This window comes from Arachis hypogaea, chromosome 5 (assembly GCF_003086295.3).
Source record: "Arachis hypogaea cultivar Tifrunner chromosome 5, arahy.Tifrunner.gnm2.J5K5, whole genome shotgun sequence".
Classification (NCBI taxonomy): Eukaryota; Viridiplantae; Streptophyta; class Magnoliopsida; order Fabales; family Fabaceae; genus Arachis; species Arachis hypogaea.
In genome coordinates, this window is record NC_092040.1 from 115644910 (window position 1) to 115659674 (window position 14765).

General features: G+C 29.6%; 1 protein-coding gene and 1 long non-coding RNA gene across 2 annotated transcripts; both read left to right on the top strand.

Moving 5' to 3' along the window:
- The first annotated feature begins 744 nt into the window (after nt 1-744).
- On the top strand, nt 745-3073 carry LOC112803139 (SUN domain-containing protein 4). The gene is made up of 4 exons (XM_025846638.3): nt 745-1213; nt 1428-2569; nt 2680-2765; nt 2841-3073. Exons 1-4 carry the CDS (start codon nt 1060-1062, stop codon nt 3046-3048), a joined length of 1590 nt encoding a protein of 529 aa, XP_025702423.1. The 5' UTR covers nt 745-1059; the 3' UTR covers nt 3049-3073.
- An 8779-nt stretch (nt 3074-11852) lies between these two features.
- Nucleotides 11853-14264, top strand: LOC112803140 (uncharacterized). Its single transcript, XR_011881605.1, has 5 exons — nt 11853-12226; nt 12420-12611; nt 13015-13111; nt 13219-13352; nt 13464-14264. It is a non-coding gene; the product is annotated as an uncharacterized lncRNA (long non-coding RNA).
- The last annotated feature ends 501 nt before the right edge of the window (nt 14265-14765 follow it).

A 14765-nucleotide genomic window follows, 5' to 3' on the forward strand; every position in this document is an offset into this window, starting at 1 on the left:
ACGATTTTAATCGATTTTTGGTTTGAATTGAATTAGATGAACGGTTTCAATTTGGATCGATTTAGATTTAAAAACCCCTATTAAATATTGTACCATACTTACGAGGAATGTTAAGTTTGAAAAAATTAATGTCATAAAATGGATGTTAAATATATCCTTTGACTTTTTTATAATTAGAAAATTTATTAAAATTCATGAATGTATATTAGAATTTATTCAAGTGATAGAATTTACAATATTTGGCTACAAATTTTTTAGTTGTATTTAGAAAGGTAAAATATTAAAGAAATGGGTTGTACAGTAAGAGGATTTGAAGTAAATTATTTGGTGAAGATATTTAAATTGTATGGTAATAAAAGTATGAAAGAATGAAAAAAAAAAGATAAAGAATATTGTATTTTATATTTTTTGATTGATTAAAAAATTATAAAAATAAAACTAAATATATATAAAATATTGACTACAAAAGATAAGAATAAATAAAGATAAGATAAAAATAAATAAAAAATATTAAATAAAGATAAGATAATAAATAAAAAAGATAAAAATTTAATATATATGATTATTATTAAAACGAAGGAAGAGTGAATTAAGTAGAAAAAATAATGTTCGCATAATCTTTTGTGTATATATATTATAGTATTATTTTTTATATTTTATATTTTTTAATTATATATTAAATTTATTTATAATATATATTTTATATTTTAAAATATATATTGTTTACGGTGGTAATGAAGGATTAATCGAAGTGTGTGTAAGAATTTATCTATAGTCATCAGTTAATAAATTGCATTCGAAGCTCCTACACTTGTGAGACATAAAAGGGTGGTAACGCTTGGAATGGAATACAGGGGAGAGAGATAGAGAGTCTTGTTTTGAATTTAAAAACGCTATAATTCTGTTTTATGTGTTTCCGTTGATGACACTCGACAACCTGGACACACTTTACACGCCCTCTCTTGCTTCGATGATGATGATCCCCAAACTAGAATTCAATTGAGATCCTCAACGCTTTTCAGCACACAGAGCAGTGAATTGGATTGATGTGCAAGTGCAATGCAGAGATCTCGCAAAGCTCTTCTTCAAAGAAGGGCTAAAACCTGCAGAAGCTATCTCTATAAACTGTCTATGTCCTTGGTTTTTGTTTTGTGGGGACTGATTTTCCTCTACAGCTTGTGGATAAGTCGAAGCCATGGTTACACAGCTACAGGTATACCTTTTCGATTTCATTTTATCCATTCTCAATCTTGTCACGTGAGTTGCCCTGTATGTTCACAATTGTAAAGCATTTGTGCTCCACTTCCCACTGTTAACTCGATTTAGATTTGAGAATGAAAAGATTTTGTTGCTTTTTGACCACCCATCTAAAGTCAATTGTTTAGAGTCCTGAAACCTGTCTGTCATGGCCTTATTTGTTTGTGCAGATGCAGATGGATCTGGAGAACTCCCAGTTGCTGTATCAAATGGCAACAAAGAAGAGGACACATACTGCAAGATTAAAGAAACAGATGCTCACGTTTCCGTTGAGGATTTGTCACTTCTCAGTGGAGAAAGCATAAGTTCTGTTAAACCCGGTGATAAGCAAACTAGAGAAGAAGATGAAGCTGAGAGATCTGAATCTGAGTCTGATATGCTTAAGCCTCTTGGTCTTGATGAATTCAAGAGCAGGGCAATCAGTTCCAAAATCAAGTCAGGTACTGGTCCCTCCGGAAATGTGATCCACAGAGTAGAGCCCGGTGGTGCAGAATACAATTTTGCTTCCGCATCAAAGGGGGCTAAAGTTCTAGCTTCTAATAAAGAAGCCAAGGGTGCCGCTAATATCTTAACCAGAGACAAAGACAAATATCTTCGAAATCCTTGTTCTGCAGAAGACAAATTTGTCATCATCGAACTTTCAGAAGAAACATTGGTTGGTACAATAGAAATAGCTAATTTCGAGCATCATTCCTCCAATTTGAAAACTTTTGAATTGCGTGCAAGTTTGGTGTATCCAACAGATGTTTGGGTATTCCTTGGGAATTTTACTGCCTCAAATGTGAAGCAGGCCCAAAGGTTTGTTCTTCATGAGCCGAAATGGGTGAGGTACCTGAATTTGAACCTCCAGAGCCACTATGGTTCAGAATTTTACTGCACTCTAAGTGTGATTGAAGTTTATGGTGTGGATGCAGTGGAGAGGATGCTGGAGGACTTGATACATGCTCCAGATAACCCATTTTCATCCGGTGAAGACAAGAGAGCTGCTGAGGAAGATGATGTTGGCCAAATTAATTTTGGAGGAGCCAATTCTGAAGTGTCTTCTGTAAACCAGGAGGCTGTTCCTGATCCAGTTGAAGAAATCCGCCAACAAGTTGGCAGGATGCCGGGGGATACTGTGCTCAAGATTTTGATGCAGAAAGTTCGTTTTCTAGATTTGAACTTGTCTGTTTTGGAGCAGTACATGGAGGAATTGAATTCTAGATATGTCAATATTTTTAAAGTGTACAGCAAGGACATTGCAGAAAAGGATATACCTATACAAATGATCAGAGATGACATTAGGAATTTCCTTCACCGGCAGGATGCTATGGTATTGTACTATCTGCACATGCTTGCTATGTTTGTTTATTAGTTATACAACACCAGTGCAACTGCATGTCTCCTTTCTGTTTATTTTAACAACAAATTGTGGCCTTGCAGATGAAACATGCTAGAGACTTAGATTCTTGGATGTCCCATATCTCCAGGCAGTTGGATCATGTACGTAGGGACAATGCTGTTCTGAGGTGAGAGCTGAAGAGACTCCCTTTGTTTTTCTACTCTTGGCTTTTGATTGTTAATTATTTTCTTCATTGATGCAGGTCTGAGGTTGAGAACGTCCGGGAGAATCAAGAATATTTGGAAATCAAGCTTGCTATCTTGCGGCTGTTTCTGGATACGGCTATAAGCATATACCGAACACTAAGTCATCAAAAAACAAATAATTCCAGGAAATTTTGTGAAGCTAGCTCTCCCTGGTTGCTCCTATTATTGACTTGTACCATTATTATTTTTATATTAACTATATGATGAGTCCAATCTTGAGCAAATCTCAGTTATCAAGGGTTGTTTTGATGTGCTTTCTAGAGCAAATCTCTTTTTAAATGATATTTAAAAAATAAATTGAAAATTTTATATGAAAGTATTGTTTAGAAACAATAATATAAAAAGTCTTTTTATTATATCAAAATATCTCTTTTTTAAAATAAAAAAATCGCTTGTTAAATATGCAAATTTTAGCTTTAAAAAAGGATTTTTATTTCAAAAATCTTTTATTTTTACTTTTATTTTCTTAAAAAATGGCCAGACATATCAAAAGTAAAAAATAAGACTTTCTCTTATAATTTAATGGAACCCAAACACAATTAAATCTCCCCCCCCCCTCTTTTTTTTCGAGTAATTCTATATTTAGGTTTAGTTTGATAAAACTTTTATTTTTTGAGAATAACTTATGAAAGTTGTCTTTTAAAATAAAATTATAACACTTGCGTTTGTTAAAATCAAATTAAATGTTAAAATCAAATTAAAAATAACTTTTAATAAATACAACCACTATAATTATATTTGTTAAAACAGCTTTTAAAATTTAAAAAAATTATAATAAATATGTTTATAACAAATAAAATAATTTTAAATAAAAAATTATTTTACATATTGGCTCATCTTTACAAATTACAAAAAATAAGACACATATCTCAAATAAATTCCTCTTATAATTATATATCTATATTTACATATGTATATGTATGTTGTTATTATAATTTTGACTAATGTTTATGCAAGGAAAATTTTATGATTAGTTTTCATAAACCAAGTCAACCTCTTCACATTTTAAAGAATAGATAAAAAATAAACAAACATCATAGATCTACTGAAAAAGTACAAAAATAATGCACAAAAAAATAATATAAATAAATAAAAGTTCATACCTAATATGTGAAAGATATGTATTTGTGTTGAAATTTGTGAAGATTAGGTTGAAAAATAAAAAATATATATATGAAGACTGTATTATAATTTGTGAAGATTAAGTTGAGAAGTTAGAAATATATGAGGATTTCAATAGTAATATAATAGCGAAAAATATATGCGGAAAAATAAATAAAATTTGATAAGCACAAGCCAACTTTAAAAAGCTCCCACTTAAATACTTTTAAAAATACTCCTAATTTTTAAAAGTCACAAACACAAACATTTAAATTTTTTAATTTACCAAATACAAAATAAAATACACCTCCTACAAAAATTTTACCGAATCAATCCTTAATATAGTCAAATGTATATTTCACCCACTTCTACCATTAAAACAAACCAACTTCAAATTTATCGATTGCATGTAATTAACAAGGGGGGAGATTTCCCCGTTACTTATTTAACTAATTTTTGTGAAACAAGATATTGGACGAGTTGCATACATATCTTAAGTGTATATGTTAAGAAAAGTGACATATGTCATGCGTAATTTGTGTAAGAGTATCGTCTCTCAAAATAATGTGTTACCTAAACAACTTTAATTGGGTATAAACAAACATTATTACTTAATTAACAGTTCATGCATGAATTGTTCTTCGTTCGCCTCGGTCACGGAATAGATAATTATGATATACGAGGCCATGAGGGCATCAAAGAAGAATAAATTAAATCAAAAGAATTCGGATTTGCTTCGTGTATTTAGCTTCAAGAAAAGGAATAAAAGATATACAGAGAATCAAAGCCATCCGTTTCGTATGTCCAAACATGAGAAGAAAAAGGTTTCATATTCTCATTTTCGGTTTTATTAGTTAGATAATAATTTTCTTAAATAATATAAATAATAAATTTTAAAATCGGTCTAATAAAATAAAAAATATACTACATTTTTATAAAAAATTACGAAAATTACAAGTAAAAAAAGGAGGTTCCTATATGCGTAACTACATTATTCACTAGAGAATCAGTTAGATAAAGATGTTTAAAATATTTTTTTTAGAAAAACTTAAAACAGCAATTGACAATTGCTTCAAAAGACAACGAGGTTTTTGACAAAAAAAATACACAACCCAACTCCTGAGTTTTACTTTTATGGGACTGATTAGTCTCTATGCCAAAAAAAGTCAATGTTATTTTTTTTTTTGCATAGAGCTAATCAGTCCCAAAAAAAAATATCATGGTTGGGTGTGTTTTTTTCTTGGAGGCCTCATTGTTCTTTCAAGATCATTATTAGGGGTCGGGTGGGGTATTCACTCTTTTTTTAAAGATGTTTTTAAGTAATTAAAATTCAATACATATAATTCATTAAACTATGTTATTTTTATCAAAATTAGATCAGATAAATTAATTTGGCAAAAAAATCGATATTATACCTTAAACCGGTCTAAATTAATATTTTTTTATAAACAAATAATTACAATATCCCTATTATAAAAAATGACTAAAATACTCTTATTATATATATATATTTATTGAGAATCCTAAATTTTAATTTTTTTTCTATGTTGTTATAAGGTTAAAATTTAGGATTTTTAAAATTAAAAATATATATAATAAAAATATTTTAATCATTTTTTATAAGGTGCATACTTTGGTGGCTTATATTTTTTCGTGGCTAAGGTGACTAAGTGGGCCAAACTAAATGAATGCTGGCATGTGATTTAGTAAGCAGAGATCCAAATGTTTGTTTAAATTTGCTAACCATAGGAACTTAGGTAATTATACAAGGTAAAAGATTTAGATGGTAAATTAGGAACATTATCTTGAGAGTTAATTAGATTTAGGAGAAGGGTCAATTAGAAATTTCAAAAAGTTACCCAAAAAAATCTAAATGACCAAAAAGTTCTCCACACTTGAGTTTGAAAGGTTTCCTGTGGACGGCAACCATGACATGGGTTCATGTTGCAGTTAACTTGGACCATTATTGGCGGTGAGTTATTAACCGGTGGTTTCATGAGTCAGCCCTCGTGTTGTTTCAGGAGAGGATTCTAGTTGTTGATCATCTTGTGGTTCGGGCGCATTCAGTACAGTAGCAGATTCAGTCACTACTGCGTCGTTCTAGGTCCGCAACAATTGCATAAGTTAGGGTGGCTGACGTCATCGAAGTGTCCTCCGATCTGCAGCTGTGTATCTTTTTGTTAGTAGGGTGCAATCCGTAAAGCAGTATATGCAGGCACTCAGCCTCATTCCAGGTCCACAACATTCACCGCCGGTTGGGTGGCTATCGATGTCGAAGTCGCCTTCGATCTGAGATAAGTGTAACCTTTGATTTGTTTTATTTTTTGCATCACATTCGTCTCTTGTATGATTGATGATGAATCTGTATGTTGTCAACTTAAATGCCCAATTAAATCCCAAGAAGAATTGCTCTGTGTGTGGAACATTTACACTAACTTCATGACCTACATACTATTTTTTGTGTTGTAGATTGTAATTAGTTTATTGTAGCAAATGAGTTCATCTTTATTCTTAGCCGTTATGGTTAATTTAAATCAATTAGTTTAATTCAATGGACGAATTTATCATCTTCCTTGTTAGCCATGATGGTGCATAGTGCTTTTGTGTTGTTGCCAGTTATTAATTTAATTCATCGCACCATGTTATCATGTTCTTTCGTAACCAATATCCTGCATGTTGTTTTTGTCTTGTTGATAGTGATTAATTGAATTGTAGTAATTATTTTAATTCTACTATCGATCTGTCCTATTAACCATTCTGCTAATTAGATATCTTGTCTCTAGTCTTTGGTAATAATAGTTAGCCTTTTTGAGAATGAGAATTTCTTTACACAGTGCTGCCGATTTGAGATGGAAAGCCATGGAGAAGGAAGTTCTGTTTTTTCTGTCCAATGGACTGATGGATGGAGCACGAGAACTCAACGAATGACGATGGAGAAAGTGCTGCAAGGTCACTAGAGACAGAGAAAGGTCAATCGGCAGCGAGGGATAGAGAAGATGGTTCAGTAGCTGGTGATGAGGGTTCCATGCTGGTACCAACAGAAATACACGTTGCGGATGACAATCCATACGGTGACAAAGAATTAGGATTTGTGGTTTTAACTGCCTCCGCATTGGAATCAGCTAAGTACAATAGTGTGGAAGAGGCGTACAAAGCATATGTGGCCTTTGCGAAGCGACTGGATTCGCTGTACAAAAGGGTGATTCTGTGAAAAATGAAGAAGGAAATATCGTGCGAAAGTTCTTTTATTTGTGTGAGAAGAAGCACTATCAGAGGGTCGATAGAATGAGGGCTCATATAGCAGAGACAAAATTTAAAAGAAACACGTGACACTTTTGAAGAGAGTAGACTAGAGGAGTTGATTGGGTCAAACACGATAAAACTTTTTATGGACAGGGATAAATAATTTGAATCTCTAATCAAAATCAATTGAACTTCTAACTGAGAGAGATTGCTAATAGAAAAACACAGCGAGGCAAGATCAAACGACTGCAACTCCGACAATAGGCATGCGAGTCCGCGACGGAATTGAGATGCGCCGGCAAAAAAAGACCATCAACATGGCTTACATTAACCTAAACGATGCCGGCGGGAGAATTAAAGTTGAAGGAAAAGGTTAGGCTAGTCCGACGGCTATGGCACTGTATGGCTGACAGAGAGTTTTTGGGCGATGAAAAATGTTTATTTCAGTAGCTGATAGAGTTCGGTCAGTATGATCTGTCTTTAGTTTTTGAAATTGGTTTCAAACTCACTTTGCTCGCAAAGAAAAAGAAAAAGATGAAAACTACTAATTAATTTAGTGTCTCACTTAATTTAGTTTTACTGTCCCTAAAAAAATGAGCTTATTATTATCAACTTCTTAATAGAAAATGTTGTATCAGTTTTGCAATTTTAATTTAATCATAAATTATTGCAGAATTTGCACTTTTTAAAATTTTAAAAAAGGTGGGTTATAAAATAAGTTTTCAACATCATTGTTACATTTTAATTATAACAAAATGTTACTAAAATGGTTTGATTTTTTTTTATCTCTCTTTCCAAATTAATTTAAAGCTTATAGTTTGTGAAATACGATGAAAAACAGGTAACATGAGGTTTTTTTTTTCTTATGAATCAATATCTTCTAAATGAAACAAAAAGTTGGTAATAACGTAATAAAATAAACAATTAATTAGTTTTAAATTAAAATAATAAAACATATTTTATAAAAGTTATAAAATTAATGATAAATTTTTTATTATTTTAATTTTTTCATCTTAAAATATTTAAATTTTTTATATATAAAAAATTTATTATTTCTAAAATTCATTATATCATAATTTGGAAGTAGCGTATTCATTTTCGCTTGATTTTGAGAGATGTAAATACTGTAGCAGATACCATAATAAAGATGGTGATAAAATCACACTCTATGCATGTCAAACTTTCAATACCTTAAAAGGAATTTGAATTGAGTATTCAACGAGACGTTTTACATTTTTTTCCGTCTTTTATGACTTTGTTTTTTCTTTTTTTTTCTCTATTTGGTTGTTTTTCTTTTCGGTCACAAAAAAATAATAACAAAAGCTTACTACATAAGAGATGATTTATATTTACTAATATAATATTACAAACGGATAAAATCTTAAAAACTCAATTTTTTACCATATTTAATCCAAAATACTATGAATCTAATAACAGTAAAGTCTTTAAATATCCCTTAAATTTAGCTACTTCTGATTTTTAATATTATATTTTTATTTGTAATAAGAAGAAAATATATGATATAATAAGTATATTTTTTACAAACGCTTTTAAAATAAACATATTAAAATATAATAAATATAGTCGTTAATTCAATATTTATCAATGGATAATTACCAAAAACAAAAAAATATTGCATAAATAATATAAATAATTTCATAAAATATAGACTAATTTATACCAATAAAAGAAAATAAAATAAATAACAAAAAATAAATATATAATTATAATTTTGATATATGGTACGATGTTATTTGATAACATAATAAACCAAATAATATAATAAACCATAATATTCCCGTACATAAGAATGTAAAATATAATATTACTCTTTTTTGGAGTTTATTTTTATACAAAGAATAATAATAATAGAATAAACTAATATGTAATACAATTAGAGAATTTAAGTAAAATACTAATTGATAACTTAAAAAAATAATAAAACTAAAGATAACTTAATAAATTGAATATAAAATAAAAAAATAAAATATTCTTTTTTATGAGAATTATGTAAAATTAATAATTTTTATTTATTTGAATAAAATCGATTGAATAAATTTCGGTCAAAGATATGATTCTGTTGAAAATAAGTTCTATATGCTTTTGAAAATATGAGAGCCTTGGTTATTATAGAACCTATGATTATATATATATATATATATATATATATTTTTTTTTTTTTAAAGATAGAAAAATTTAAATTTATGACTTCTAATTGAATATGAGGAGATTATAAGAGTCTTGATTATTATAGAATTTTACAATTTATTATTTTATACGTCATATATATTATTTTATGTTTGGCATTTCAGTATTGTAGTAATATAAAATTATGATAAAAATAAATGGCACTAATTTAGAACCTCCATAACCATAATTAATTTTAATTTTCAAAGTGTAAAAAATACGTTAAATTTTTTTTTTTTAATTTTTGTTTTTTCATCCACATTGGTCTCTCCAAATTATTATATGGTTTGTGTCCAAAATCCAAAATTCATTCATTTCTTTTTTTGTTGGAGACCAAACATGCTTCTAATTTGATTGGTTATTTTCCACACAGTTATAGGCCCACCTTGCATAAATGATGTTTGACCTATAAAATCATATAATTGTCATGCAGTAAACGTTTTGGAGTTACAGTACTTATCTAAAAGCCAGTTACATAATACAACATTGATTCACTACTTTCATAGAACTCCTCTTGTCACCTATCCTCAAATTATTGGTTGGTTAAATTTTAGGCATTTTTAGCCACTACTGCCGTATTATTACAGAATTTACCTTTTTATAATAAAATTATTATAATCATTTCATATAAAAAAATATTAATTTAGACTAATTTAAAATTTAATTTACTGATTTTTAGTCAAATTAATTAATTTAATTTAATTTTAACAAAAATAATATAATTTAATTAACTATATATATTAAATTTTAATTATTAAAAAATATCTTAAAAAATTATTTTAAACATTTTTATCAAAATAACTCCCTATTTATTCAACTTGTTGTTTACTTATACTTTTTCTTTACTTTTTTCCTCTATTTTTTTTTCATGCTGGGAAAGTCCTATATTGTAAGTGCTATGTAATAAGCCGCCATGTCTAACAATAATCATTGAAATAATTACACATAAGCTGCTCTATATATCCCTTCAATAAGGTGTTGATGATACTGGATATTATCGTGTTAATAATATATCCCAAAAATTAACCTTTAAATTAGTCATTTATACATAATATATATAAAAATATAAAATATATATTGAATAATATATCTTTATATATAAATATATAATAAGTAATTTAATAATAATTTTTAATATACACATAATAATTTTATCGAAACAATAATTATATGATGGGAACCACCTTTTTAGTTTTGATGTTGGCCTTCTAATAGTATTTTTCAGTAACGTTGAATCTTATGCGGAAGTTACAAATCTAATCCTTTAGATTTGTTATTTGTTATTTGTTATTTTAATTTTTTTAAAATATACAAATTTAACTCTCTGATTTATTATTTTAATATTAAATCTTTTTTAAATAGGTTATTTAAACATTTTTATTTATGTACTATAAAAGTTAAATTTCTATAAACTTTATTCTCCCTCGAATATAAGAAACCAATTTGTTAATTAAATTTTTTAAAAATGTTAAAATTTATATTAGAAGAAAAATATACCAACTAATCATCACATCAACTTACACACAATCTTCCTATTTTTTTTAGAAAAAAATTAGCTAATATAAACACGTGGATGCAAGTCAAAGAAAAAGAAAATTATAAGTGTATACACTAAAAATCAACTATAAATATATTTATATAATATTTTTCAAGGAAATAATAAAGGTTAATAAGAGAAGGGTAAAGAGAAGATTAGTTTAATTTTAAAGTAGGATAAAGTATATTTGTTTTAATCTCTCTCTCTGTCTCTCTCTCTCTGTCTCTCTGGAATGCTAGTGGCAACAATTTTTATGATTTATAGTTATCAAGTAGTTATTAATGATGTTTTTTAATGACTGTGAGATTTTATCTAATAACGTGGAATTACTTATTTTTTCTTTTGTTAGTTACATGATGACTAAAATTTAATAAAGTTGTTGATCTTTTAAGAGAAGTGTTAGGGGCCAGTAGATTTTGTGAATTGTAGCCATTAATTAGCTATTAATAATGTATTTAATGGTGTAAGATTTTATCTAATAATAAAAATTTATTCATTTTTTATTTTACTAGCTAACATGCTGGTCAAATTTTAATAAATCTCCTGGCCCTAGACTTTCTCGTCGCGTAAACCTTTCTTATATATATATATGGTGTTTGCTACGGTACGATTATAAATTCATATATACCGATACGTTTAATATATGGACAAATAACAATAAGCCATGTGGAATTTATTTTCCACGTCAACATTTAATTTTTTTAAAAGAAAATATATATTATATCACTAATTTTACTAAAATATCCTTATAATTTAATAAAAATAAAAAAATATTTTTTATTTAATTTTTTAAAAGACTTAAATACCCTTTTTTATGTTAGACAACAAATTACACTTTTAAATTAATCAAATGATTTAATTTTACTGTGTCAAAATTTAAATAATTTAAAAAACAAAAACACATTTAATTATTTATCTATACTAAAAAAAAAATTATTTCAATTATATTGACATTTTCTATGAACCCTAGTTAATCATTCATACAAAAAAAAAAAAACAAATTTGAACCGTACTAAAAAAATATCAAAATGTTCCTGCGTCACCCAACCTTCAAATCTCAGACTCACTGCCATAGTCTCTTCTTTGTCGTTTCTCCTTCACACTCGGCTCCGGATTTTCTTCGACAGCTCCTTTCTCCATCCTCTTCCTTCTTTTCCTCCACGGCGCCCTGCCAAGGTCACCGCAGTATTCGTCGCGCGCCTCACCCAGCCGAGGAGAACGTCGTCGTGTCAGAGAGCGTCGCCGTCTTCCTCGTTCCAGAGAGCATCGCCGTCTTTCTCGTTCTTCATCACCGTCGTCAGCCTCTCCCTTCCGGTAACTCCCCCTCTGTGATTTCTTTTAATTATTATAGCACTGTAGTGATTTCTGTAATTAATGGGATTTACTTTAATTTCTGTGATTTTATATTCGTTGTTGTTAATTTTGTCAATTCTTGCTTTAATCCAAAGTCTGCCTTAATGTCTGCAATCAAGAAGACTAACATTCAATTTCTTTATGATTCATCAAGAATGGAGCAAAATGTAATAATCCTGGTTGGTTAATTACCTTGTGGTTGGTCTTGAACCAATCACCAATGAGCAAAGTGAAATCACCAGCAGGGTTTGGATAAGGGATTGGGATGACAGATCTGTGATAGATATTGAGTCCTCCAAATCCTCCAGCGGCTTTGCGAAATGCAGTTGATGGAAAGTAGGAAAAGGTGCCAATCTGATCCATGGTTTAAAACTTGTATGTGTAGTTTGAGTTTGGAGGAATGGCACAGTTTGTTCCCAACACTCCATCTTGCCATGAGTTCTTCTTTTGCTTAATGCCATTCCTATATATGTTTTTTGCTTTTTTTTTTATTTGTGTTCAGAAAAATATTCCTGGCATTGTTGCTGCCATGAATTATCTTCCCACCTATATATGTTGTTCTTATGCTTAATAAATTTACCTCTCTTGCACCAGCTATGCTTTAGGTCATCTCAAATTAATGTTGGAACTTGCAGTTTAAAGCATTATTTTGGGTTATCATCTTGTGGTTTGACTATTATCATCTTGTTTGTTATCTGCCACAAGCATGATCTGTTATTTTCTATACACACTTGTCTATTTAATTGCAGGCATTGGTGAAGATGATGGCTGTTTGATGTACCTATCATCGAATTACTGCAAGTGCCTATAATCTTTTAGATGTGGTTCTTTACCAAGCAACTTATGGTAATCATGTAAAGATTCTGTTATATTTGCTTCTCATATAGTGTAGAAAGTAGAGTCTATCCATCATTATTGTTGCCAATGAACTTGTTCGAGTTTTGCTTATTTAGGCCACAATATATCAGCAAAAGGCGGTCGATATAAATGAGAGGGAGCTTGAGCTTGATCATCCTGACACAATAAAAAGCTATGGGGACCTTTCTGTCTTTTACTATCATATGCAACAATACGAGCTCGCTTTGAAGTAGGTTACAATGACTCTCCTCTTCAAAATGGTTTAGATGCCTATGCCATGAAGAATTTCTGTTGATTGTTGTATTCAGGGCACCAAAAAACTGTGACTCTTTTAATGCAGTGTGTCAGATCTTCTGGATTTTATAAGTCCCGAGCTTGATTCTAATGGAAATGAACAAGCTCAGAGAAAACAGCAGCGTGGGAAGGTTCCTGCCAAATTTTTACATGGTGTTACCTTATATATTTGACATTAATTGCTTTATTGTTATAAACTGCTGCTACCTTTGTTTTGTAAAATTTTCTATTGTGTTGCCTCATTATGCAAGTTGTCGATTATATCTCTAATCTTTTAGATACTTCTACCAATAAGTGAACAAAACCTTCAACGTGAAGATGCACCAAGCAATGTGGGTGTTGTCTATAATGGCTTGGAATATGCTACTGGTACGACAGAAAACAAAACAAAAGAAAGATCTGGCATGGTGGATTATGAAGTTATGAACGAAAATGGCAATAATGTCCCTATGTATAGTCCACCAGTGTCAAGTGAATCTATTCACCAGGAGGAGACATCATCAGATGAGGGCTGGCAAGAAGCCAATTCAAAAGGGCGATCTAGGAACACAGCGAATCACAAGCTTGGTCGCAAAGGATCTCATCTTTCAAAGCTGAGGACTACTGTTATCAGAGAAAGTCCACAGAAATCAAGTTCAAGAGTCCTCTCAAAAGTATTATCTCCATCTAGGCAATCAGAGCCTGAAAACTTGGCTTTCATAGAAGATTCTGCCGGTCAACTAAGTCCAACAAAACCTACTAGAGTGTCTAAAAGTTCTGCTAGCCTAATACCATATGACACGTTCATGTCTTCTGGAACAAATTTTTCTTTTCTATTTAATAAAATAACAAAGGAATTGAACTATAACCACATAATTAACAAGGTTCTTTTTTTACTTTACACTCTGCATAAAGAAAAACACAGAAAATACAATGAAAAGCCAGCATCTTAATTATGTAATGATATATATTTTTTATAATTAAGATCAATGGTTAAAAATCATTGAGATCAATGGTTAAAAATCATTAAAACATCAGGATATCGATACATTTTAAAATTCTTATTTGATTTATCTGCGCTTTTTTTAACATAATTGACTGTGTGCTTTCATCATTGCTTTCTCATCTGAATTAATTAATTATGTAAAATACATTCATATTAACATCTTAATATTTGTTCATAAACGTTTATCACCATTCAATAATTCATATCTTCTAGGTGTCGTAAATAAAATAAACAAATGATAGCTTTACATGTCAAAGACCCTCTGCTCAAGTATAGTATACACCTATCCCCCGGTCAATTTTAAACATTTATTTTTCCTTTTCTAATTAAATAAAATAAATTTAGAGATGAGATAATTTTGTA

What these genes read in the sequence shown, in the direction of transcription:
- LOC112803139 (XM_025846638.3), top strand. Translation starts at nt 1,060, where the DNA reads ATGCAGAGATCTCGCAAAGCTCTTCTTCAAAGAAGGGCTAAAACCTGC. An exon ending in CCATGGTTACACAGCTACAG is followed by an intron (nt 1,214 to 1,427) that starts GTATACCTTTTC and finishes TTGTTTGTGCAG; the next exon opens with ATGCAGATGGATCTGGAGAA. An exon ending in AGGGACAATGCTGTTCTGAG is followed by an intron (nt 2,766 to 2,840) that starts GTGAGAGCTGAA and finishes TCATTGATGCAG; the next exon opens with GTCTGAGGTTGAGAACGTCC.